The following is a 25,489-nucleotide window of genomic DNA, read 5'->3' as shown; positions in this document are numbered from 1 at the left end:
AATTGGTGGCCATCCAGTCACCTATGGCCACCATCCCCCTTGTGAAGCGGGAGGCCACCTCATCACCATCCCCCTTAATGGCCAATACCAATTGGGTGTCATCGGCATAGGAGGTTAGGCTCATCCCAAATGCTTTGATGACAATAGCAAGGTCCGACACGTAGATGTTAAACAGTGTCGGACTTAGGGATGAGCCTTGCGGGACCCCGCACGGAAGCGACACCTTGGAGGATTGGTATGGTCCTAGGGATACTGCCAGCGTTCTATTAGCCAGAAACGACACAAGTAGATCCAGCGCCGTTTTATGTACCCCCATCCGTCCGACACGGTCGGCCAAGATCTTGTGGTCGACCGTGTCGAAGGCCGCCGAGAGGTCCAGCATGACCAGAACTGCTGTCCCCCCCTGATCCCGTATGGCTCTGATGTCATCAGCCGCTTTCAGGAGTGCGGTTTCCGTGCCATGGCATTTGCGGAATCCGAACTGGGTGTTATCGAGCAGCTGGTATTGCTCTACAAAGTCCGACAGCTGCTGATTCATGGCTTTTTCTACGACTTTGGCCAAAAATATATATATATATTACCTACTGGCGGTCGCCAGTAGGTAGTTATAGTTTGGATTGGCTACCATAGGAAATTCCGAACATTCTATTGGGAATAACTTTGGCGCTGATTGAGGGATCTGCCTGTAATTTTCCTTAAAATGGTGTCGCTGCGCACCGCTCCTTCCCTGAAAGTTTCGGGGGGATTCGTGAAGTGGGGGCTGAGAAAAAAGGGGGGTCCCAAAACTTGTTTTCTCCATGTTAATTTCCATAGGACGGTCTGACAAGTCTACAGCCCGAACCGCTGAACGGAATTACGCCAAACTTGGCAAAATTGTAGGGACTGGTACGCAGATGTGCCTTTGCTATGTTTGGTGAAAATTGCTTCAGTGGTTTTTATGAAAATTAAGTTCAAAAACACATTTATATCTATACGCGTGCTGCCGGCGCTCTCCGGTGCGCGTACCGAGGAGCGCACCCTGCGCGCTACCGGTGTGCGCGAGCGAAAGCTGATTGGCTGTCGGGTGTCTGTTAACATTCTAAACAGTCTGGAGAGTCCGCCATCTTGTGTCTCAGTAGAATCGAGACACAAGAGGCGAAAAAAGAAAGGGGGATATAATTAAAAGGGGGCAGAGTAGACACGCCCTGACCCCCTAGGTTTTCTGAGGGGGGCCTAGAAGGACCATGAAGGGCTAAAAACCTTTTTTTTTTTGTTGAAATTTTCGCGGGGTGAGCGCTGGCGGCGCTCCCCGGTACGCTCTCCGGTACGCGGACCCTGAGTGTACCACGGGGAAAAAGAGTGTAAAAAAAATAGAGAAAAAAAAATGTTGAGTGTTTAGAGGAAAGTGATGCATTGCTGGAGTGTGACAAAAAAATGATGCAACTCCAGCAATGCATCCTTTCAAATGGGGCTGGGCCTATGTGAAAGGGCCTGCATCAGTCTTACGCCTGCTGTGAAACAGGCGCAAGATTTGGACGCAACAGCGCCATAAAAGTGATATGTCTTAGATTTCACTGCGTTACCTCTATGACCCTTTCTTGTGTCAATACACCCCCTTTGCATACATTACACCTGGCGCAGGTATAATGTGGCGCAGGGGTTTACAAAGTGACGCATTTACCTAGATGCATCACTTTGTAAATATGACTCAACAAGGTGCATTTTTTACACCACTGGTGCATCACAAAAACTGACGCAGCGGTGGCATGAAAGTGACAGATGGCCTCATAAATGATGCCTTCAGTCTTCTACTCATGCGTCATATTTAATGTATGACGCATTATGTCGCAAGGAGTTACAGATACGTCAGTATTTCTGACATATCTGTAAGCGCAAAAGTGATGCATTGCTGGAGTGTGTTACAAAAGTGTCCTTTCTATCAGTGACGTCATCCGTCACTCAACAAAAACACACCCCCCAGTCTGAAAAGGACGGGGCTTGGACACAAATGGCGAGGGCTTGTTTTGCTTTCCCACTGGCCACTCAGAGTCATATAGGAGACTGTTGAGCGAGGAAAGTGGCCAACCCTTTTGATGTAATTAGGAGCAAACGTGTAACTAATGTCATTTTGGCTACCCTCTGGCAGTTTGGTGAATTGATGTGCATAAATTACTTGTTACTTTCTGCCACCACTCGTTGCAAAACATGTGATGAAGAACTCGTTTTTATTTTGCGTTTTTATTTTAATCTGCACGGTAGCAGTGATCACGGGACGTGTTTATGTTAGTGAGTGCTACATATAATTTCTAAAGGTGCTGGCTTGTCACCGCTCCATTACCTGGCAGCTGCTGGTCGCAACGTGCTGTACTCTATAGACTTTGTATGCGCTGCTTCCCTCTCCTATTCCGGTCAGCCGCTGCCTCAGAGTCCCGCCAGCTGTTGGGCATGTCATGCGGAGCAGACTCGGCCCGCTGTACTCTTTGTTATTGTAGATTGGTGCATTGACTAGATCTAGATGCATTGACTAACCGGTCTCACGCTGCCAGATACAATGATGTCATAGTCGGTATTACAGTACAATCGGTTCTGTTTTGGCTAAATAAATTAAAGAAATGGACCCTTGGTCACCGTTTCCACCCGTTCTCTACTCCCCCTTCCAAGTTCCACGTTTACTTTAAAAAACAAAAACAACGTTTTTGCCTGTTTTCTTTTTTCTTACCGATCCGACTCGGATCAGTAACTCAGAAGAAAAAAAAAAGCTCCCACATCATTTTGCTTTTTTGTTGTCACGCATTATAATTTATGTGGTAAAGTTATGAAGTGACACAGGAGAAAGGAGCCTGAGTGCGAGCGGGTAGGTCTTTTCTGGTATACCAGTAAGCTACAGCGTGTTATGTTTAAGCAAACTAAATTGAAGAAATGCAACCTTGCCCCCTCCCTTTCCTTCCGTTCTCTCCTTCCCCTTCCAAGTTTCACGTCCACTTTAAAAAACAAATAAATACATTTGCCTATTTTCCTTTTACTTACCAATTCTCCTCGTGTTAGCAGAGCACTGAGTTACGGCGCAATATGCTCTGAAAATGAGTCTCTCGTTAGGTTTCATTTTATGCTCGGACCACTTCAGCCGTCAGCCTGCATTTCGGTGATTCTCGTTAGGTTTCATATTAGCGACCTCGCACAAATGAAATCCTGGGTTGGCCCTTCTGGCGCTTGCACCCACGTCCAACAGGTTGTGCACAGTTCTTCTCTGCAGCAAACGCATTAACCTACTGTTATGCTAGCTTGCTATACAGACATATTAAATGAAAAAATTTATTTAAAAGAGCAAGGAAGCAGTGACAAATAATAAGAAACAGAGGAGGCCATTTTAGGGATTTGAGGCGTTGCTTGTGAGCTGGACATGGGAGCGCAGTGGAGTGCATCGGCGAGGGAGTGTGGCGTAAACCAGGCGAGTCCTGTTTCGGCAGGAAATCCATAAACCAAGCTGATGAGAATTGTCAGAAAGAATTTAGACATTGATCTATTTTACTTGAGCTGTGGTTTGCTGCCGCTGCAGCAGAGTGTATCAGCCGTCAGCCTGCATTACGGTGACCAGCAGGGAGCAGCAGCAGTTTGTTTTCATTTATTTCTCCCTGCAACCACCCTTTTGGAGCTCATAGTATAGCACTGTGGGTTAATGTGCCTGCTGCGGAGATCGATTCAAATCAGCCTGGGCACATTCAATCATGCTGAAGAATGATGCAGTACATTCAAGTGCATAGGCAGGGCTCAAGTAGGGGGTACACGTAGGTACACGGCGTCCCCCCACTCTTTTAACAGGGTGGACGCCGTCCCCCCTGCCTAGAAGCTGGGCGCCACAGAAATATGCTGAACTTGTCCGGTGTAATTTTCAGACACCGGGAAACGTTCAGCACATGAAGTCATGAGGACATTACATTGCATATTGTCAGTCCCCCCACTTCTTTTTATAGGGCTTGTGCCCTGATGTTGGTACTGGCTGTTTTTAGGCCCACAAAACTCTGCAGAAAAATAAAGTGGATAATATAATACATAAGGTCATCTACAAATAGCTCTGCCTCAACCACAGCCTACAAACAGCCAGTACCAACATTATCCGCTGCTAGAAATGCAATATATATTATGTTTGCTTTCTATTTTATTTTAGTTTTGGGAAAACGTGGTCAGGATTCGTAAACATATTTACAGAAAGGCAGCGCAGTGGTCAGGTTATTCTGATGTTCTACGGATGTTGATATGCACCAGAATGAGTCACTGTATGCCAAGCGTGAATTGTTTTTGAACGCTATTCTTCAGATTTCCTCAGAACCTGGTGACTTGAACAGGATTCTATTTATTAAGGATTAATTTAACCTGCGCGACCACGGGTTGTGCCCTCAGATGAGGCACGGGCCTTTATCGCAAATGTTGCCCCATGAATGAGTCCTAAGTCTGCCAACCAACTGGAAAGAGGATGTGGTCCAAATTTTCGGCAAAACACTTCATCTCCCCATGCCTGAATGTGTAATGTACATACGGTGCTCGTGTAAAGCGCTCCAATACCTTTGGGTCGAGTTCGCGCTATATAAATATGCAACAGAAAAAAATAAAACATGCCATGGAAGGCAGCTTCGCAACGCAAAATTGTTATCGATGCCTATCTAGAGGTCCCACTCTTTAATTTGGCAACAGTGCTGTATGAGTGTGCAAGGAATGACTGACAAGGATGGAAAGCTGGCTCCTCAAGTCTTCAATGGGACCCCATTCAGCGAAAGGACAAAAATATATATGAGATATGGAAGACTCTGCGGCCTCATTCTGCAGGGGCGCATCATTTTGTATTACAACACTGGCTTACAGCACACCAGAGGTAAGTAGACTAGATGGCAGGGCATTGAAAAGTGTGTTGTGTACGCCTAGTGGGTGTTTTGTTTTTGTTATGCTCCTACAATAGCCTTAACAAACCAACTTGTTTCATTTGTGAAGCAAAGGAATTTCTGTGTTAAATCCTTTAGATAACTTGTTTTTCAATACGCCTATCGTTCGGTTGGTTGTGCTTTATGAAATGAACCACTACCTAGCGCCTCCGTCGATAACCCCCCCCCCCCCCACTTGCGTCTTGCAGATTCCACCAGTGACCATGTTGTGGGCCGCATCACTGAGTCACAGGAACTGGGAAGGGTTTAAAGGGAAACGAAAGATAAGCAGTGCAGCAGCTGTGCTTTGTCATGTGTACAAAGACAGGGTTGTATCACTAGGTTTCCTTCGTCGGACTTTACTTTCACTTTTAGGCATGGTAAACTGCTCACTTGCAGGAAGCTGGGCTTCTTACAAACTGCTTCAATTGTAAAGGCGAAAGCTTTTTCATGATAACATATTTTGACTATTGAAACACTCCTGTCTTAAAATCAAACATTGTTTGCAGTTTTATGAATTTAAGTTTGGGTTTTCTACTGTAATATATAGACTTCGTGGTCTGTATTTGATTTGTGTTCTATTCTGAATGTACAAGTGTGCGCAGAACATACATACTGACGTGTCTGCTGTCTTGAGGTAAGACGTGTCGCAAACAGGGAGCTTCAGTCTGTCTTCTACCCGAGGAGGACTGAGCCACAGTGGCAGAGTAGCACAGTTATCTGTTAGATAACATAGATGGCCTCGCTTGTTAGTGCTTATTCTCACCTGGTGACCCAAGGCAGTTTACATTGCGTGCGAAGACCTATGATGTTGGCATGAGATCTCAGGGCTGCAGCCCTCAACATTCCTTTCTCTGGCCTGGGGAGGGGCAAAGCTAGACACACATGCGCACACTGCCGAGCACAAGGCGGGGGTGTGTGTGGTCCGTGAGTTAGTGGCTGGCTTGTGCAATTATCGGGGGTGCAGGCGCACTCATTCAGAGCTTACTCCTAGGAAGCGGGGAGAATGGGGGGGGGTGCAGGAGTGGATATGTGAGGAGGAGGCTAGTGGTGTGGAGAGGCCCGTTACTGTAGGTGATTGTCAATGCTCCTTATTTGAGTGGGCTTGGAGTGTCAGAGTTTGTGTGTGTGTGGCTCTGTGTATGTGTGGTTCTGTGTGGCTCTCTGTGTGTGTGTGGCTCTGTGTGTGTGTGTGGCTCTGTGTGTGTGTGTGTGGCTCTGTGTGTGTGTGTGTGGCTCTGTGTGTGTGTGTGCCTCTGTGTGTGTGTGTGTGTGTGTGTGGCTCTGTGTGTGTGTGTGTGTGTGGCTCAGTGTGTGTGTGTGGAGGGGGGCTCTGTGTGTGTGTGGGGCTCTGTGTGTGTTTGGGGCTCTGTGTGTGGGGGCTCTGTGTGTGTGTGGGGCTCTGTGTGTGTGTGTAGGGCTCTGTGTATGTGTGGGGCTCTGTGTGTGTGGGGGATGCTGTGTGGGGTGCTGTGTGTGGGGGGGGCTCTGTGTGTGTGTGGGGGGGGCTGTATGTGTGTGTGGGGGGCTGTGTGTGTGGGGGGGGCTCTGTGTGTGTGTGTGTGTGTGGGGCTCTGTGTGTGTGTGTGTGTGTGGGGCTATGTGTTTGTGTGTGGCATTTGCGAAAGATTAAGCTATTGGCATTGTAAATGACAATGCCATTTATTTATCTGTTTTCAAAACCAACACATAAATAAAAATGTTGTCACTTACAATGCCAATAGCTCTAACTTTTGCAAAGGCGAGAACGTTGCATTGTAAATGCTTGTTTATTTTCTTTTGTTAGGCACAGGGAGATTAAGTGATTTGCCCAGAATCACAGGATGTTCAGCTTCGTTGCCGAGACTCGAACTCAGTTCCCCAGATTTGAGGTCGACCGTTCTAGCCGTTAGGCCAACTCCTCTCCACTGAAGATCGTCTGTTATATATTGAGATTGAGCATGTGTGTTGGACCTGTCAGCTGTAGGGTGGTCTTCCCTCAATCTTTTTGCCTCTTTGCCTCTGATTTTTCTGATCTGTTTTTGCTGGTTTTAGGTCTCTGGGCACTTTACCACTGCTAACAAGTGCTAAAATACATGTGCTCTCCCCATAAACATGATTTGATTGACTTATCCACAATTGGCATATTAAGTTACTTATAAGTCCCTAGTAAAGTGTACTACATGTGGCCAGGGCCTATAAATTAAATGCTACATGTGGGCACTGATTGTGCCACCCACTTGAGTAGCCCTTTAAAATATGCCTAAGTCCTGCCACTGCAGAGCCTGTGTGTGCAGGTTATACTGCCATGTCAACGTGGCATTTAAAACCCCTTGCCAAGCCTTAAATTCCCCTGTATTACATTCAAGTCTACCCTAAGGTAGACCCTAGGAAGCCCTTAGGGCAGGGAGCTGTGTAAGTAAAAGGCAGGATATAGCCTAACGGCTAGAGTGAACCAGGTTTTAGTCTCAGCAGGGGTGCTCAACATCCTGTGATTCTGGGCAAATAACGTAATCTTTCTCTGCCTTACAAAAATGAATGTGTCTGTCTGTAATGCAACTGGTGCTCATGTAAAGCGCTCTGATACTTTCAAGTCGAGTTCACGCTATATAAAACTCCCCCCCAAATATATATATATACTTTGAAGTTTTACATGTCCTGGTAGAAAAAAATTACCACATTCGTTTTTCACTATTATGAGGCCTGCCTCTCCTACCTATGAAATTGTAATGATAAACCCTCTTGAATAGTAATGGTCAATTTATCATTAACATTTTTAAAATGCCTCTTTTAGAAAGATATTTTTCCACTCTTAGCCCTGTATGCCTGATTCTCCAGTACATGTCTGGGGTGGGTGACAGCTCGGCCTTGTGCATTTCCTCTAGACTGCCACACACAAAGGGAGCTTATATGTCACTGATGGGCCTACCACATCCTAATGGGCCATCCTGGGCAGGTTGGGAGGGAGGAGCTGGGCACAGCCTTGCACTTGCTCCTGAATAGGCCGTGTACTGCCTCCCACAAACGGACTGCGTAATCCACTGTAGTGAGTCTGGAACCAGGGCAGGAAGGGAGGATCTCTGTGCACTTCAAATCCCCTCTTTGAAGTCTCCCTCACTTCAAAGGCACCACTAGGGATCAAAACTGGACTTCTGACCATACCAACTCAGTACAGTTCTGTTCCTGTGGAAACTTTGCCAGGAAGAAGGACTGCTGTGCTCCTGAAGGACTGCCACTCTGCTGGACTGCTGCTCTGGATGAATTGTTTTTCTGCCATGCTGCGCTGCCTTCTACCTGGTTTGAAGGACTGGACCTGCACCACTTGAACCCAGAGTGACTCAGAGGGCTTGTATGCTTGTCTCCTGTTTGAAATCTCAGGGACACAAAAGACTTCCAGCTACTCCACAAAGAGCACCTGTCATCTGAGAGCATTGCCTGGCAAAGTGGTGCCAACCCAGTCCTGGGCTCTTGGAAGTGGGTATAAAGTACTCCACCATACAAAATCCACAGATCTAGGATGTTGGGCAGATCGGAACCACATACTTAAGCAACGATACTTCATTTGCACTTCATTATCTCAGAATATTCCTCTTCCACACAAAATGAACTCCACACATTGCCCAAACCCATTGAGACAATTACACTCCTCCCTGATCCATCTATACGTTTTTACCTGGGCTTTCCTCATTGTTGCCATTCCTTGTTGGTTCATCATCTTTTCTTCTGTGCTGAACAAAACAAGATATGTCTTGAACCTTTGATTTGTGGCTAAAGCATCACAAGACCAAAGGGAACAAAGTATAGTCTGATAAATAGCTTCCTGAAGAACTTCTGAAAATGACACCCAATAAAAGAGTGATGCAAAGACTTTGGAGACTTTCCAAAAACTTTATTTAGCCCTACTGCCTGCGGCTTATGCATATAGATGTGTTCTAGGCTGTGCAAGCCTATGCCAGGAACTGTGTGATTAATGCTGAAAACCGAACCAAAAGATAATGCAACCTATTCTAGAAGCTGATTCAAAGCCCTGAAGTGGTCTGACTCCACCACTCTTATAGCACCTTTTTGATGACCTGCCAAGACAGGAGTGCTACAACAAACCACTGCTTCAGCTTCACCAAGTCCCAGTGACTTCCGCACTCACAAAAGAGTCCACTCTGTTTAAGATCTGCAGAGTTTTAGATGTAGATGGTAGTGTCTTTGTTTAATGACAAGCTGTGAGAAACTGTGGCAGTCTTCATTCTCTACCTGGCCTTTGGCATCAGAGTTAGCTGGAAGACTTATGTTAATGTTAATGTTAAGGGGGTGTTTTGTATAGCGCTCAGCTACTCCGAGGAGTGTCCCGGCGCTTATTTTAACCTACAGCGGACAGAGGGCAAGACTGTGCATGGGCGGGCCTTCTGAACAAACAGCCAGGATTTCAGATCTTTCCTGAAAGCCAGCAAGTTGGTATTCCTGCGAAGGGTGACCGGCAGGGTGATCCACAGCTGAGGTGCAAGACGCTGAAAAGACCTGCTACCAATCCGAGCTCTTCTTATGACTGGGACCGAGGCAAGAGCCAGCAACTGTGACCTCAGTGATCTGGCAGGCTGATAGAAAGCCAACCGCTTTTTAATGTATTTGGCCCCGGTAGCATGCAGAGCCTTATGGGCCAAAGTGAGAGCCTTGAAGACTAACACATTGTGAAGATGAAAGTTATAGCTAAATGTACCATCTGCATCATCCTATCGTTTCTCCTTTGTCTCCAGTAGGTTTCCTGTAATTTTCACATTTTGAGTCAGTTTGACTTAAATTGTACTCCCCCCAACCAGCAAATCAATGTAGCCCCTGGAGAAAGGAATAATTTAAACTGATATCTCCAACCCATATATCAAGAAGAGAACCTCCTGGTGGATGAAAGCATAATAATACTTTTCAGGGTGCATAGCTGAAGCCAGGTGTGATGTCTACTTGGCTGCAGGTAAATTATGTTCTGTGACATCTGGCACCAGGGAACCCTTTTTAATGAGAGTTAATGTTTACAATAATCACATGAATTGTTTTAACATTAGCAATCATGAACAATTGCAGTGTGCATCTATGGTGAAGTAATTATTGCTATTGCCTAAAATCCTGTTGGTACGTTTAGCTGTATTATCTTCAATAAGGAGCTAAGGGGTTCTCTAAGAGCCAGGTCAGCCCCCACTCAATAATTCAAAACACTATATGACCTGGTCCAATTTTGTGAACAGACTCCCTTGGATTTCAATATATCTACCAGCTTCCACAATTTTGTGTGCTATGCGGGCAGTGTATACATCTACTGTCCCCCACTTGAATCCCTGTTCAGTAAAATCATCTGTTCCCTGCTTGTACACCCTACTGTGTAGGACAATGCATGAAAAGAACGCCATAGAAAAGAACACCAGAAAAATGTGTGTAAAGATATGGAGTGCCTCACGGAAGTAACCCCATGGGAGTCCACTGGTAGGTTCTCACCAATGGGTTCAGGTTCTCGTCATTAGCACTACCATATCTAAAACAAAAAATAATTAATGTGTAAGTGTAGTAAAAGAAATGGTGCTGTGAGCACTAGGATGTGTCTCTCTACTGCATGTAAGAACTGACCCCAAAATAAGATGGACCTTAAAGTTTCAGGCCACGTTATTTGGAATTAAAAACGAGCTATACCAACACTGGCTTTACCTTTTTATTCTGTGCCTTGAGGTTGCTCACATTAAAAGGCACTCTGTTGCCTTCTATCTCCGTAGAGGGCCAGCTGTAGGTTTAGCTGTACCTGACGTCTTTTCTTTTTAAACAAAGATGATAAGTACAAGGTGGAAGATGGTTGCTGCTCACAGAAACCACAGGAACAACCTGTACCCCACCTCCTCTTTCCCAGTTCTACTCTAGAGGGGATATATATAATTTTCACTGGCATCAAAAGCCTTTTCAAAAGACCTCTGAAAACATGGCTATTTGTTCTGTATGAGTTTGCTTCCTTTTTGCAAACAGTGTACGTGTATTGACGGGATACCTGATTGATTGATTGTTTGATTCTCCAACAAGAGCAGTACTTGTGATTTGCTAATTACTTGGTTCCTAGTCAGACCCAAAGCTCAAATCTTGTCCTTAGCAGTTCATGTGTACCTCCTTTGGCCTTTGTTTGTTACACCTCACTTTACAACCCCTATCATTGTCAAGATCGATCCACCATGGAAATACAGCCATTGAATAGTGTTGTGAAAACCTTTTTGTTTTGTCGCAAGATATCCAGATATTTGAAGAAACAGTGAAAAATATGTTCCTAAATCTGGAGACAAAGCAAGTTTTATGGGCAACACTTGTTAAACAAAGAGTCTTAGAAGCATGATTTTAAGGTGATGTTTGGCATTTTCCACATTTTACTAGTTGATAGCGATCAAGTTTTGATTGAGAACAGAATAGTAGTTGTCGTTATATTGTAAGGGTCAGAACAAGTATGCAGATACGCTTCTGTGTATTAGTGTTTGTCCTTTGCTTTCCCAGAATGAGGATCACAGTCAGTGCTGTGGCACAGTTATTTGCAATCCCAGAGGTAAACACAAATAGCACAGTTGAGGTAATTGTAGGTGGGGGGTTGGTTATATTATCTTCTCCCACAGGATATTGTTGATCATTGTTTTCCATGAGAAAGGATTGTGATCCTTTTAATTTGCGAACACTTGCATCAGAACCCTGCTTAGAGGGCCGCAGGGCAAGGAGGAGCTACCAGACACAGCCATGTGAGCTGAGACCTTTTACTACTGATGTCCTGGGACCCCGGGTTCTATAAGACCTGAGCAACTGAGCCAAGTATCCCTTCGGCACTTGACTTTCAGTAGTAACGCGGGTCGAGCAGTCCAAGCCTTCTCAGGGAAATGAGGAAAAGGGGGATTGAACACAGGATCACAACTCAAAAGATGTTCAGCAATAAATAATGGGCCAGCCAAATACTTTCTTTTATGAAAAAAGTATTTTATTTTACCACTATCAACACAAAGATAAATACGGCATTCACAAACAACTTCCACAGTCCCCTCGGGTCAGGGCTCTAGTGTTTCTTCAGGTGGTTTCATGAGTCCCACCGCCTCCTTGTTCTAGCCGTTGCGGTTATTCCCCCTTTACTTTAGGCGACATTCAGGTGAAATCGCACTAGTAGTCTGAGCCTCAGGAGTCCCACTCTGTATTTAAAGTCAAAAGTGTTCCAGCCCTGAAGAGCTACCTTGCAAGGTGGTTTCCCCAGGGGGCCCCATGCCCCGAAATACGTCTAAGCCACACTTGCAGGACTGGAGTCTCCGAGCGTGCCCCCTTCACGGAGCAGGAGTAGCAGTGGCTGTCTCCGGTAAGTTCTTTGCATGTAGGCCAGGCAGGCTGCGCTCGGTAGTTCTCAAGTTTCTCACACACAGTTGCAGTGACAGAAGGTTCTTCATGGCTTCTCCAGGCTGATTGCGATCTTTGGTTCTTCTCTATCTGATTGGGAGGGGGAGTAGTGTGAAGACCCTCAACCTGGTCCCCAGTCACGGCATAGGTATGTAGGAGTCTCCACAGCAGCCTCACTCCTCGTGTGAGGATCTTGACGAGGTCACACTTCCTGCTTGGTCACGGTAGTCTCTTCTGGCATATGGGGTTAATGTCTCTCCACTGCGCACACAGACTTTGACCCGATTGGCACTGGAGATTTCCTCATGGTTTCCCCTTGTGGAATACGGGGTCGCCGGCTCACCACCTCACAAGGGACAAGGCCATCTCAGCACAGAAATCTCTTCCTCACAATGCACACGGGCCTTGGCAAGCAAAGAAGAGCTGGTACTCCAAGCTCAAGGGCAGGTGGTCTTGGATTCCCTGGGTGATGTCCCTTCACTCACCTGGGAGACTAGCAGGCCTCGGCCCCCACTCCTGTTCATGGACTAAAGTCTTGCAGAGCTTATCCTCCTTGCACCACCTGACTGGCTGCTCGACAGTTGACAATTCTTGGTGTCTCCAGCTCCCCTTCTTACAGTCCATTTCCAGACAGCAACTGTGATTTAGGGTCTGAGTCTTTGAAGTTGATGTTAGGGGGTCTGCTTCCTTTTAAAGTGCCCACTCCTCTGCCCTCTCTTCCTACAGAAGGTAGTCTGTCACAGCAGGAGCGACTCCAACGCTGACAGCCCCAATACAGAGTCCATAGGAGGGACTACTTTTTTTTTAAGGTACATTTTTTAAATAACGCATATTTTTATAGTTTATATAGCCTATGTCCATCTGCACACCCTGACGATTACAATGATGTATCGGTGTGTGGATTGGCGCTGTGGTTCACGAGTTTACCCGCCTCAAAGGTTCTAAGTTCTTGCTTTATAATAGTAGTATAGATGTATATATATGTATATATATATATATATATATATATATATATATATATATATATATATATATATATATATATATATTTATATATATATATATATATATATATATTGATATTGAAGTTGTTACTTTACCTGAGTAACAACTCAGGCTTATTTACTGAAACAACTGAGTAATATTGTATCATCTCTTAGTTGACCTGAGTGCCGCCTTCGATACGGTGGACCACACCATCCTTCTCCACCGCCTCCGAAAAACGGGCATCTCGGTGACCGCCCTGGCATGGCTAAAATCATTCTTGGAACACAGGACCTTCCAAGTGGTCGAAAGCCACGGTCACTCTAAATATCTCCCCCTGAACTGTGGAGTCCCTCAGGGCTCCTCCCTGAGCCCCACACTTTTTAATGTTTACATGGCCCCTTTGGACGACATTGCCTCTCCATTCGGCATAAAGGTGGTCATGTACGCCGACGACACACAACTAGTCGTCTCCATCAACCAGGCCAATCAATCAATGGAGAACTTAGTCTCCTGCCTGCACAATATATCTATATGGATGGGCGACTCCAGGCTCAAACTTAACGGAGAGAAATCCGAAATCATGCTTCTAGGCGACCCAAACAAACTCTCCAAAACCCTTGCCTGGCCAGCTAGCATGGGCACCCCCCCCCATACCAAAACAAGAAATCAAAAGCCTGGGCTTTTGGCTGGACCAGGACCTCAGTTTCAGAGCCCAAGCAAGAAAGACAGCCGGCACCTGCTTTGGACTCATCCGAGCAGCTCGCAAGATCCTTCCGCTTATCAAGATTAGACTATGGAAACGCCCTATACCTAGGCGCATCTGTAGCTGTCATAAAAAAACTTCAGCACGCCCAGAACGCTGCAGCAAGACTACTGACGGGAACGAAATCTAGATGCTCAGCCAAACCCTCCCTTAAGGCGCTTCACTGGCTTCCCATCCAAGAACGAATCTCCTTCAAAGCCTTGTGCATCTCCCATAAAATCTTACAAGGCAAAGGTCCACCAATACTGAGACCTCTCATCAAGCCTCACAAAGCAACCCGACAGCTCAGGTCGGACACCCTGTTTCTGGCAGCGTCCCCAGAATAAGGAAAGCTCGCACTGGCGGCCGCCGCTTTTCTAATAACGCTCCCAAGCTCTGGAACAGCCTCCCCCTCAACATCCGCAAAGAAAACAATCTACTCTCATTTCGCAGACTGCTGAAAACCTGGTTGTTTCCCCCAATAATCCATCCCCAGGAGTACTGTCAAGCTGTTACGTTAGCGCTGGGACGCCCGAGGATAGCTACGCGCTCTAGAAATCCTTAATCAAATCAAATCAGTTGAGTTATTTTATTTCTACCAGAAACGCTTTACTTAGTGATGCACACAAGAAGACACAGATACATAGGCTTCTGAGGAGTGTTCTGAGAGACAAATCATTACATTTAACATTATGCAAAGATGCACCTCTGACACTATCCCTACTGGCCAATTTAAATTAAACCGTCGACACGTTGATGAATGTATTCACCTATACATTTGTGTATCAATGGATTTCGTTAACATTGATCATTTTATAAATGTTTCTTCTTACTGATAATTCTATGTAGCAACTATATATTTATATGTGTGAGTGAAGGTATCTTACAATTCATGCATCTGTCTTTCACTCTGTTTGAAATATTTTCCATGTATGTGAATAGGTATTACTATGGTTTTATTGTGTATGTGTAACTATTGATTCATGCATCTAACATTCTAGTGTCCATACTTTTATATAATCTGTGTAATTTATGTATTGATGCATTTTTATATGTGCATATCAGTTTATCTATGTACAAGTGAATCATTTAATCTGCATGGAGCTGTACCTGTGTATCAGTGTTGTATCTTCGTATCAGCCCATTGATTTATCTGAGTCAAGATGACGCACAGGGTGTTGAGAAAAGACGGGTCAGTGCATCTATGTTTCACTATTTGTTTATTTAAATTTGTTTTTATTGTTGCAGTAAAGTATCTCAGTACAGCATAAACAGTCCGCCGACGTGGCCTCAACATTCAGCCACGAACAGCTATGTGTGCAACTTTTTCTTGCTATATGAAACTGGTACACATCAACATGACCTCGGTGAATCAGTGCATTATAATCATGTACAGGCTCCTGCAGGCTGAGCGGTGATGGGACGGTATCGCCATAGGGGCGATAAATAAGATCAGATGGGCACTCTCATGCCGCAACAGCGCCGGTTCTGGATCTGTACTGTGCACATAACAGTGGTACCAGTGAACAGGGGGGTAACAGAACTGTGGGAGGGAAGCATGTAGGCGCTAGCAGGGTCTAAGTAGGGGGATGATGGCGGCGGGTGTCGAGGGGGGGGGGGGGGGAAAGAAGCCCACGGGTGGCCGGACATGCGAGAGGTCGCCTAGGACGTAGGGGGTTATCGGGGCCCGACTCTGGGGTGACTCACTTCAGGTGAAGGCTACCGGTCTTCTTGGGTGGGGGGAGGGGAAGGGTCAGGTGGGTCACCAGCCTGCGTGGACTGGCGGAAGCTGTGAAGGAGCATGGCCCATTCCATGGAGATGGGAAGTTTGCGCGCGCCCTTGGCTTCTTCTTCCCTTAAAGCGTCTTCCTCCGCTGCCGCCCATTTGCTAAACGCCCCCTTCCATTGTGCTATGGGGGGACCCTCTGGGGATCGCCAGCGCATGGTTATACATCTATTGGCTAGTAGGAGCGCTAAGGACACGAAGCGCCTATGCACCGGTTCACGCTTAGAGATGTGGAGGATGCCTAATGCACTGGACTCCCAGGTGGCTAGTGTAGTGAGACCCGTGAGTTCCCGTAGTGTGTTGTGTACCCCCTGCCAGAAAGGTTGAAGATTGGGACAGTCCCAGAACATGTGACGGAAGTTCGCAGCCGGGAAACAGCATCTGGGGCACAGGAATGGCGTGGAGGGGTAGAACGTCTGTAATCGCGCTGGGGTAAGATATGCCCTGTGTAATATATAATATTGAATATTTTTGAAGCGGGCGTTCCTAGAGACGCGTTTAGGGGCCTCGAGAGCTTTAGTCCACTCCGAGTCATGCAGAACACGGCCTATGTCCTCTTCCCAAGTGGCTCGTAGGGTCGCCAGGGGGGTGTGTGAAAGTTCCCGGATGGATTTGTATAGCCATGTGACCAGGTGGCGACCCACCCCCATATGTAGAATAGTATGTATTACTGGATGCGTGTCTGGCTCGCCATTTTGGAGATTGAAATGGGGTCGGTATCCGTCGAGTAGTTGCCTATACCTGAGGAATTGGCCTGGGGAGAGCCTGTATTCTGCGATCAGGCGGTCCAGCGGTTTCAGTTGACCCTCCTCGAAGAGTGATTCTAGATCTGCGATACCACAGCGGGACCAGTCGGCGAGTAGTGGGGCCGCCAAGTAGGAATCCTGCTTGGGGCCGCCTATTAGCGGCAGCAGCGGGGAGTATGGGGGCCTAGCGGGGGACAGCCGGTGTATCCGCAGCATACATCGGCGCGCTATCGTCACCTGCAGGGGATACGTGCGCCGTGGCTTGGTGCCCGGGAGGAGCAGACGGGTGAGTTCCGGGGTCGTGATTCTACCAGTAGGAGTAACCGTTTCCTGAGGGTAACGGTCCGCTGTCCAGTAGGACAGCCACTGGAGCTGTGCTGCGAGGAAATATGCCTCGAAGGATGGAGCCCCGAGTCCCCCCTGTGTTGTGGGGAGTTGAAGAGTTTTCAGGGCGACTCTGTGGCGGCCTGCTCCCCAGATGAGAGTTCCCAAGAGGGAATCAACGTCGCGAAAGAAGGACCTGGGTGGTATCACCGGCAGGTTTGTGAAATGGTAGAGGAGCCGGGGGAGCATCACCATTTTGGCAAGGGCTATCCGTCCAATCGGGGCCAGTGGCAATTTATTCCAAAAGGCGACCGTCGGGCGCAGACTCTCGAGTACCGCGCGGTGATTGCCTTCAAGGATGTCCGTCGGAGAATGGTATAAGCGGACGCCAAGGTATCGGGGAGCTTCCGTGGACCATGAAAGACTATGTGGTCCGAGGTCGATGTCTCGGGGGGGTAGGTCCGGGTGAAGGGGGTAAACCACGGACTTGTCCCAGTTGACTTGTAGACCCGAGGCAGTTGCAAAGTCCGCCAATGTGGCCCCTATGGGGGTTAGGTCCATTTCAATGTCTCGGACATATATGAGGAGATCATCCGCGTACATGGACACACAATGGGTCCCGTCTGCAAGCGGTACTCCCCAGTTCACACCTTCCCGTCGCAGTCGAACCGCCAGCGGCTCGACCGCCAGCGCGAACAAGAGGGGCGACAAGGGGCACCCTTGTCTTGTGCCTCGTCGGACTGCAAATGCCGGTGAGATACGTTTCCCGATACGAACTCGAGTAGTGAGGTCGGTGTATAGGAGGCGGGTATATGCCATTAGCGTCGGGCCGAGATTAAGGCGACGCAGGACCGAAAACAGGTAGGGCCAGGTGAGGGTGTCAAACGCCTTCTCTAGGTCCATAATGAGGCAGGCAGCGCGGGGAAATCTGTCGCGTACCTGATCTTGGATATGGAAGACTCGGCGGAGGTTCTGGGAGGTGTTCCTCCCGGGGACGAAGCCGCATTGGTCGGGGTGGACCAGCGGGCATATGATCTGCGCATAACGATCAGCTAGGATCTTCCCCAGTATCTTACAATCAGCCGACAGGAGGGTGATAGGCCGGTATGACCCCATGTGAAGCGGATCCCTGTGGGGCTTAAGAAAGGTGACAATCACGGATTCCCGTAGCGACTGGGGTAGTTTCCCCAGGTGGAGTGACGCCCCGAACATCCGTGACAGACGGGGAACCACCAGGGGAGAGAATGTTGCGTAGTATTCTAGTGGGAAGCCGTCCAGTCCCGGTGCTTTATTTCGGGACATGGCTCGTATCGCTTGGGTGATGTCAGAGGGAATTATCTTGGCGTCTAGTGTGCGCTTGTCGGACTCCGATATCGTGGGCAGCGTCAGAGGGTCTAAAAACTGATCCGCGGTAAACAGGGTGCAGCATGCCGGGGCTTCGTACACTCGTGCATAATGGCGTTGGAATGCTAGGAGAATCTCATCTTGTGATTGCACCAGTACACCCTCCGGGTTGAGAATGTCTGTGATCGGCTTGATTTCGGTGTCCTGCTTCGCCATCCAGGCCAGAAGCGCCCCGGTTTTGTCTCTGTCTTTGTGCACCCGAGAGGCGTATGCCCTGAAATTATACCTACGGAGGTCAGCGCAGGCAGTTTGATATTCCGTTTTGGCCTCCGCCGTGAGTACGGCGTGTTCCTCCGAGTCGTCAGGCCGTTTGGTGAGAGCAGCTAGAGCCTGTTCCGTCGTTAAGAGCGATCGTTCTAAGGTGCGGCGGACCCCCACTATCTGTTTGATGCATTCTCCTCTCGCCACTACTTTATACGCGTCCCACTCCACTAGTACCGATGACGCTGTGTTCTCGTTGTGCGTAAAGTAGTCGCGTATGCTGGTTTTGTGCGCGTCCTGGAAGACCGGGTCCGCTAGGCAGTCTCTGGGGAGGCGCCAGGTGGGGACCGGTGGATGCGGGGGGCGCCAGGTAAGCCGTATAATGTGGGCATCATGATCTGAAAGGATCCGTCCCAGGTAGTCTGTAGATGTAACCTTAGGGAGGATCGGAGCAGAGCAGAGGAAACGGTCTAGGCGGACCCGAAGGTTGTGTGGAATCGAGTGGAAGGAGTAAATGCGAGCCAGTGGGTGTAGGTGTCGCCATGCATCAGTGAGCGCCCAATGCGTGGTCCATGCCCTGAAGAGGGCCGCCTGCCGGGGGGCCGGGGAGTGCGTGGGGGGGGGATGTGAGCGGTCCAGCGAGGGGTCCAGTGTGCAGTTAAAGTCGCCTCCCAGCACCCATGGGACCGTGGTGAACTGGGCCAGGACGCCCGTAAGGTGATCCCAAAACCGGCCCTGATCCGTATTAGGGGCGTATATGCTGCCAAGAAGTACCCCTTGCCCATCAAGAATTCCCTCCAGTAGCGCGTATCTGCCCTCTTTATCCACTACTCGCCGGAGCGCTCGGAAGGGAGTACCAGGTCTCACCCAGATTAATGCGCCGCGTGCAAACGCTGAATATTGTGTGGCGCAGATGGTCCCTCGCCATTTGGCCTGTAGGCGAATGAGTTCTGTAGCGTTAATGTGCGTCTCTTGTAAGAACGTAATGTTGGCCGCCATGCGCCGTATGTAGGAGTATACAGAGTAGCGCTTGTTGGGCGTGTGTAGGCCCCGTACATTTAGTGTAAGGATACTAACGTCAGAGTGGGGGACAGCCATTTCTAGGGTGACGTGGTTGGGGAAGGGGCACCTCTACAGTTCCCGTGTGCCGCCCATGTGTGCGTGTCGTGTATGTTCCTGCGCGCCAAGCTTCCTTACACGTAGGGGGGGGACTGGGGGAGTTAACAACAACTAGAACTTTGGATGGGCAACAGTCCCAATTCTGAGGATACGTCACTGGGGGTGGCATATCCAAACTAGTGTCCCACTAGGGGAGAAAACCAACAGAAATTCGCGGGGGTGGCAGCATGTGTCGCTGCCGGGCCTGTGCGCGGGTCGGGCTCTAGCAGGAGAAGTGTGTATCGCTCGCTGGAGCTCGCATTTATCTGGTAGAGCAGTCTAGGCTTCTAGACATCGCGCATTACAACAGGCAATCATGAAAAGGATATGTCAGTCGACAGTTCAGGTATTCACGAAGAGGTGGTAGGCTGGCTGGCTAGGGTAGCGTCCAGTGTGTGTGTCACCACGAGGGGGGAAGAGATTGGGCCAAATCCCGACATAGTTCCATCACTGTCCCGGTCCTTCTCCGGGGTGAACAGGTGCGGTTGTCCTTCCAGGTCCGAAGCCGGGGGCGACGAGTGCAGTCCGGTCGCCGCCCGTAAGGCGTCTCGTCGCTCCTGTATGATTTGTGCGAAGTCGGGTGAGCCAGCTTGGGAGGACGCCTGGCTCCTGGGGTGTCCAGATCGCCCGTGGCTCGCGCCCCGTCTCCTGGATCGTCTGGAGTCATTGTTGCGTGTCTTCTGGGGTCCAGGTTTAGGGATCAGTGGGCAATGAAATTCGGTCCAATCCTGCGCGTCCGCCGCCGTATCGAAGAAGAGGGCTTTCCCTTTGTGGATTACCTTGAGGCGGGCAGGGAACAGCAGGGAATATTGAAGATCGTTTGCGCGGAGGCGCCTTTTGACTTCCATAAACGTGGATCGTCGCTGTTGGACCTCTCGGGCATAGTCCGGGAACACCATGACGTGCTGGTCTTCCACCCGCAGGGGGCCCGCCGTCCGGGCCGCGCGGAGCACTGCATCCCGGTCTCGGAAGTGTAGGAACTTGGCCAGCATGGGTCGTGGGGGAAGACCAGGTTTGGGCGCCCGGGCTGGGACCCTGTGGGCCCTTTCGATGGAGAAGAACGGCGATCGGTCGCAGTCTGGGGTGAACGATTTAGTCCAGGATTCCATGTATGTCAGGGGGTCCGAATTTTCGATCCCCTCCGGCAGGCCCAGGACGCGAATGTTACAGCGTCTCGAGCGCCCCTCTAAATCCACCGTGCGTTCCTACAGGGTCGTCACGCGGCGTAGGATCTCCTGCATGTCTGCCTCCTGCGATTTCACCGCTGGTTGTAGTTCAGTCACAATCCGCTCACCCTCTTTCACCCTGTCTGCCAGTTTACGGTGTTCATCCCGAATTAGGCTAATGTCTGTCGTCAGGGTGCCCAATCTTTCCTCCATTGAGAGGCGAGACATTTCTATTGCCGCCAACACCTGGTCCAGCTTCGCTGATAGGGTAGGGTCGGCTTGCGACGTATTGGTTTGCGTCCATGCTCTCGTCTGTGGCATCTTCTCGACGGCCGTTTCCGGGACCGCTGCCGTCTGTGTGGCTCTCGGTTTCCCCATGGGTGCTGCTAGGAGGGGGAGGGGGGGTTCCCCTCTGGTCGTTGCGTGTCCCGAGGAAGATAGGTCGTCGCCACGCAGTGTTACCGGGTGGGCGGCAGCCGGGTGCTGGTCAGTTCCCTAGGTCCTTTCCCGGCCCAAGGCGAGGTCTGTCCCGCCTCGGGGAGCCCCCACCAGGGGCGTCAGGGGAGGTTTGCGGTTGCCGGGGGCCGGCTGCTCCCACCGCGTGAGGATCCTCTCTGCTCCGTGGGGTGAGGTCGTGTGCTCCGGGTACAGCAGGTCAACGTGGCCGGGTCAGGGGGCAGTCGAACGTCTGCCGGTCTTTCCTGTACCCTCAGGGTCTGGGGCGGCCTCCTCTCGTCTCAGGGGACAAGCACTAGATCAGGGCGGCAGAGGCGGTCGGAGCTGACAGTCCCGGTGTCAAAAGGCATGCGGGTCTCCCTCGGCGTGTGGCACAGCGTCAGTATCGGCCGGGAGGGCCAGAGGGCAGATGGTGGGAATTCGAGGGGGTCCCAGTGGTGAGGCTCGCGCCGTTTTGCGGTGTTCAGGCCTCTGTGGGCGCCATCTTAGGGTCAGGCGCTTGGGTCCGATAGTCGTTGCGGGGCCGCGAGGGCACCCTGGGTCCCCGAGTTAGCCAGCGGTGTGAGTCGACTTGCTGAGCCCCCGAGGTCGCAGGGGGGGCCACAGGCTTCAAGTGTCTCGGGGAAAAGGGGGGGGGAGAGAGGCGGTCACTCACCGCCGCTGTTCTGGTACGTTTGCCGGCCCTGGAATGGCCCACCACCACGTCGGTAGCTCGTCCGCCGGTCCTCCACGCCCCGCGGCGGCGGAGCGGGTGATATTGTAAAATGTTCAGGCTCCCGGTGAGGTCGCAGCGTCAGTGCGGTGGAGCCCCGGTGCGGCGGCCGCCATCTTGCGCGCCGGGGGTGGTGGATCAGGAGAAGGTGTCGTCTGGTGTGTACTCCGGGGGGGGTCGGTTTCGCCGTAGCCCCGGGATCCCTCGCAGGTGGTCGCCGGTTCCGCCTCCCGGGGTCCTCAATCACTGGGTCGGCTCCTGGCGGCGCATGCACCCGCCGGACGGAGCCGCGCCCGCCATCTTGAGTTGAGGCGCTCCGATTTTGGAGACTCAGCCTGTGTTACCTGTCCGCCGCTGTCGGAGGACGTTGGAGCGGCACCCCAATGCTCAGGGGGAGTCCCAGGTGCTTTCCCGGTGGGCTGAGGCTCCCGGCGATCTCGGGAACTGGGCTGGATGCTAGCCCGATCGCGGAGCCTCAGCAGGACACAGCCGCCATCGTGGCCTGCTAAGCCACGCCCCCTATGTTTCACTATTTGTATGTAATACATGTTGATGTCTGTGTCTATCCGAGTATGCATATATCTATGTAACGATGTATTTACTGCATGCATTGATGCATCATAGTATCCCTTTATCGAATTACTTATGTATCAACTTGCTCTGGTGAAGTGCTCCTCTGAGACGCAGCCTTTCTCATTGACACTCTCTTACCTTCCTCCACAGCTCAGGAGCTGTTGAAACAAGAGCAGCAGAAGAAGCTGCACAGCCTGTGGAGCTCCTGTACAGACCCTGAAGAGGCCAGCCTGGCAGAAGGGCACAAAGCATGCTGCCACAGCTAGGAGAGGGTGCCATGCCCCTGCTGCACAGCGCCTTCCTCTCATTTGGGACGTGGCGGTAGCAGAAGCGCATTTGGAAGGAGATAAAATGTATGGCTCTCGGAGCTCCATATATAAGGCTGTCATTCATGGGCGGCTGCCAGGCGGGGGCTTGAAAGGGTTGGGGTACACAAGACTGTATGAGAAGTCTTGCAGCCTTTTCAGCATCTCTAAAGAGGATGCAAGGTAGACAGACGCAGGAGGCGAGGCGGTACACTCTGATCTTTTTTGGTTGAAGAATGTTTTCTGCCCTGCGTCGGTTCCAGGTCCTTTATAAATTGTTCTTGTTTTTTTCAGGGAAATACTGAGCTCATCTCCACAGATCCCTTACATACCCTTGCACATGATCGTGTGTTTTATCTCCCATTAGTTCCTCCTGAATATTGAGGGTGGGACTATGGGGCAGAGATGAATTGGCGAGTTAAATCTCAGTTTGCCCTATTTGCCTACCCTCTCTCCCCTTCCCCACCCCTCCCCATTTCAGATGAATCAATAAACGTTTTTTTAGACTGCTCTTTTTACACACACAGATAGCAGGCTCACCATAGCAAGTGCTTTACTCACAGCCTATGACTGTGTAGTGGGCAATGCCTTCCGGCGAGCCCCTAAATTAGCAGTCTATACATTATAATTTCTTAAATGTCCTTACCGCTCCTCTGCCAACCTTGCGCCCTGCCTTCTCCTGATTTCTAGGTCCCCCACCTCCGGTTGGACTGGCTTATAGGGCAGTAGGCAGTGCCCGATGGGCTGGCCACTTTTAGGCTATTTGTGGGACTGATTTCTGGTCTGGTGCACATGTTTTTCCTGTTGATTTCCCAGATATTACCACACACGTTGCCTGCAACAAGCTAAAATACATGTAGTCTTCTATACCTTGCAAAACATTTATACAGCTTGCCTTTACAAGTTCAAAACTACCCCAATTTGCACACATAGGCCACTTTGTTTAGCTATCTAATTCATTAATGGGGGCTACCTTTATTTTGGTGGCCAGGCCTATTTTCTGTCCCAGTCCCTCATCGCAACAGGTAGCACATCATTTTGTCTCTCGTCCATGCCCCATTTAGGTCTTTCATTTTGTGAGGAGTGTGCCTCTATATTTTTTCCCTATTGATAAATTCCAGTGATGGAAAAGAAAATTACAAGGACAGATCCTGCAACTGGAAAATACACAGAAGAACACCATGGAGAGGTTGAGCCTTTAAAAGCTGCTGACGTTTGTCCAGATGGCTGTGAACTACCTGAATTGTGCCAGATGAGTAACTGGTGTGCGTTTAGTCTACAGAAAGGGCTTGGTGTGTAGGGGGTATCACTGCCTTCAGCACCCTACCTAAGTTAGATTTTAAATCACCTGTCGGAGGAAGTTGTTGCAAAAAAGGTTTCTGCATCTCTAAAGGTTGTTTTTATAATAGGTCCAAATTATGTGGTAGGATTGACTAAATAATGTGCCATGAAAACGCAAATTATGCAGTAAGGAAAGGAACATTATGCTGCATAATATTTTATGAAAGGCGCAGTATGTACCATTATTAGCTGACTATTTCGACATTTTGAACACCTAAGGTATCCCATAGCTCTACAAGATGTAAAAGTGTATTAAGAAAGAAATTTGTACATATTTACCAGATCCTTTTTCAAATGATATTCACAAACAATTAATGAGTTTGCCTTGCATGGAACGCCATTATATTAACACTTCCTTTCTACACCCAGAATAAAACTAATTTTGTAAAACATACAACATTGTAGTCAGCTGGAAACAAGTATATATTACACAATATTTTTAGTTAAAGGTGACTCTAACCCTACGCGTCCCAGTCATTTTTTCAAACTTGTCTTTAGGTTTAGGTTGAATCTCTGTTCACACTATAAAATGTGTAGAAAGATCTCCTTTCTAACATGCAATAGCCTTAAAGACCAATATTCAACCTTGTATATGTGTCATAGAAACTAAATTAATAGCAGTTACTTGAAGGTTCCAGACTTTAAAAGGGAAGCAAAATGTTTCAGTTTCTTCTGAATTGCGATTGTCTTCTTGAAATAACTTATGGGATCATAAATTTGCTTGAATAGTGAAGCGAGCATTTTCATGATTGAGTCATTCCTTGTATCTCATTTAATTTACTTTAGAAAACACAGCCTTTTCTTTTCTGGTGCACGCAGAATCCCTTACCCGAGTCCGTCAACAGGGAGTGGAAGGGGTATTTAAATCCGCCGCATATGATTCTCACCTCTTTAATGCCTGAGTACAGCAATCCTTGTGTGAAAAATCAACAGTCAACGTTTGCAAAGTGTTTCACACTGCTTTGCCCCCAGTGGTCAGCATTTTAGTAATGTTTATCTGTTTGAGGTATAAACTGCATTTTGTTGTGGAATCAGGTACTTCAATTCAGAGTGGAGTTGTCTCAGTCCCTGCTTATGTGGTTTCGCAGGTTGGCAGTAGGATCTAGGGACTCTCAGTCAAGTGAAGGATCAAGTGAAGGATCAGGAAAGTAGACAACCATGCTGAGGGATAGCTGTCCATAGGCTATAGACCAAGCCAAGCCTCCCCCCTCTTCCACACCTGACATGGTGGTGGTTGACAATTCTTAAGACATGTCTCTCGAATAAACTTATCCTTTTAAGACATTTGAAATGTGCTTCTCAGACTTTCTGCCCTTTGAAGTTTTCTTTTTTTTTTT

At 49.0% G+C, this 25,489-nt stretch overlaps 1 protein-coding gene across 1 annotated transcript in view; it reads left to right on the top strand.

Moving 5' to 3' along the window:
• The window catches only part of RAB17 (RAB17, member RAS oncogene family), a 118,934-nt gene extending 94,049 nt beyond the window's left edge, over window positions 1-24,885 (top strand). Inside the window, exon 6 of the mRNA XM_086956305.1 lies at window positions 22,657-24,885. Coding sequence (XP_086812431.1) covers window positions 22,657-22,772 — 116 coding nt within the window. The 3' untranslated portion in view covers window positions 22,773-24,885. The remainder of the gene's footprint in view (window positions 1-22,656) is intronic.
• The last annotated feature ends 604 nt before the right edge of the window (window positions 24,886-25,489 follow it).

Source organism: Lissotriton vulgaris, chromosome 2_1 (genome assembly GCF_964263255.1).
Source record: "Lissotriton vulgaris chromosome 2_1, aLisVul1.2, whole genome shotgun sequence".
NCBI classification, from domain to species: domain Eukaryota; kingdom Metazoa; phylum Chordata; class Amphibia; order Caudata; family Salamandridae; genus Lissotriton; species Lissotriton vulgaris.
The sequence above is the reverse complement of the archived record's forward strand: the minus strand, read 5'-3'. Positions and strand labels throughout refer to the sequence as shown.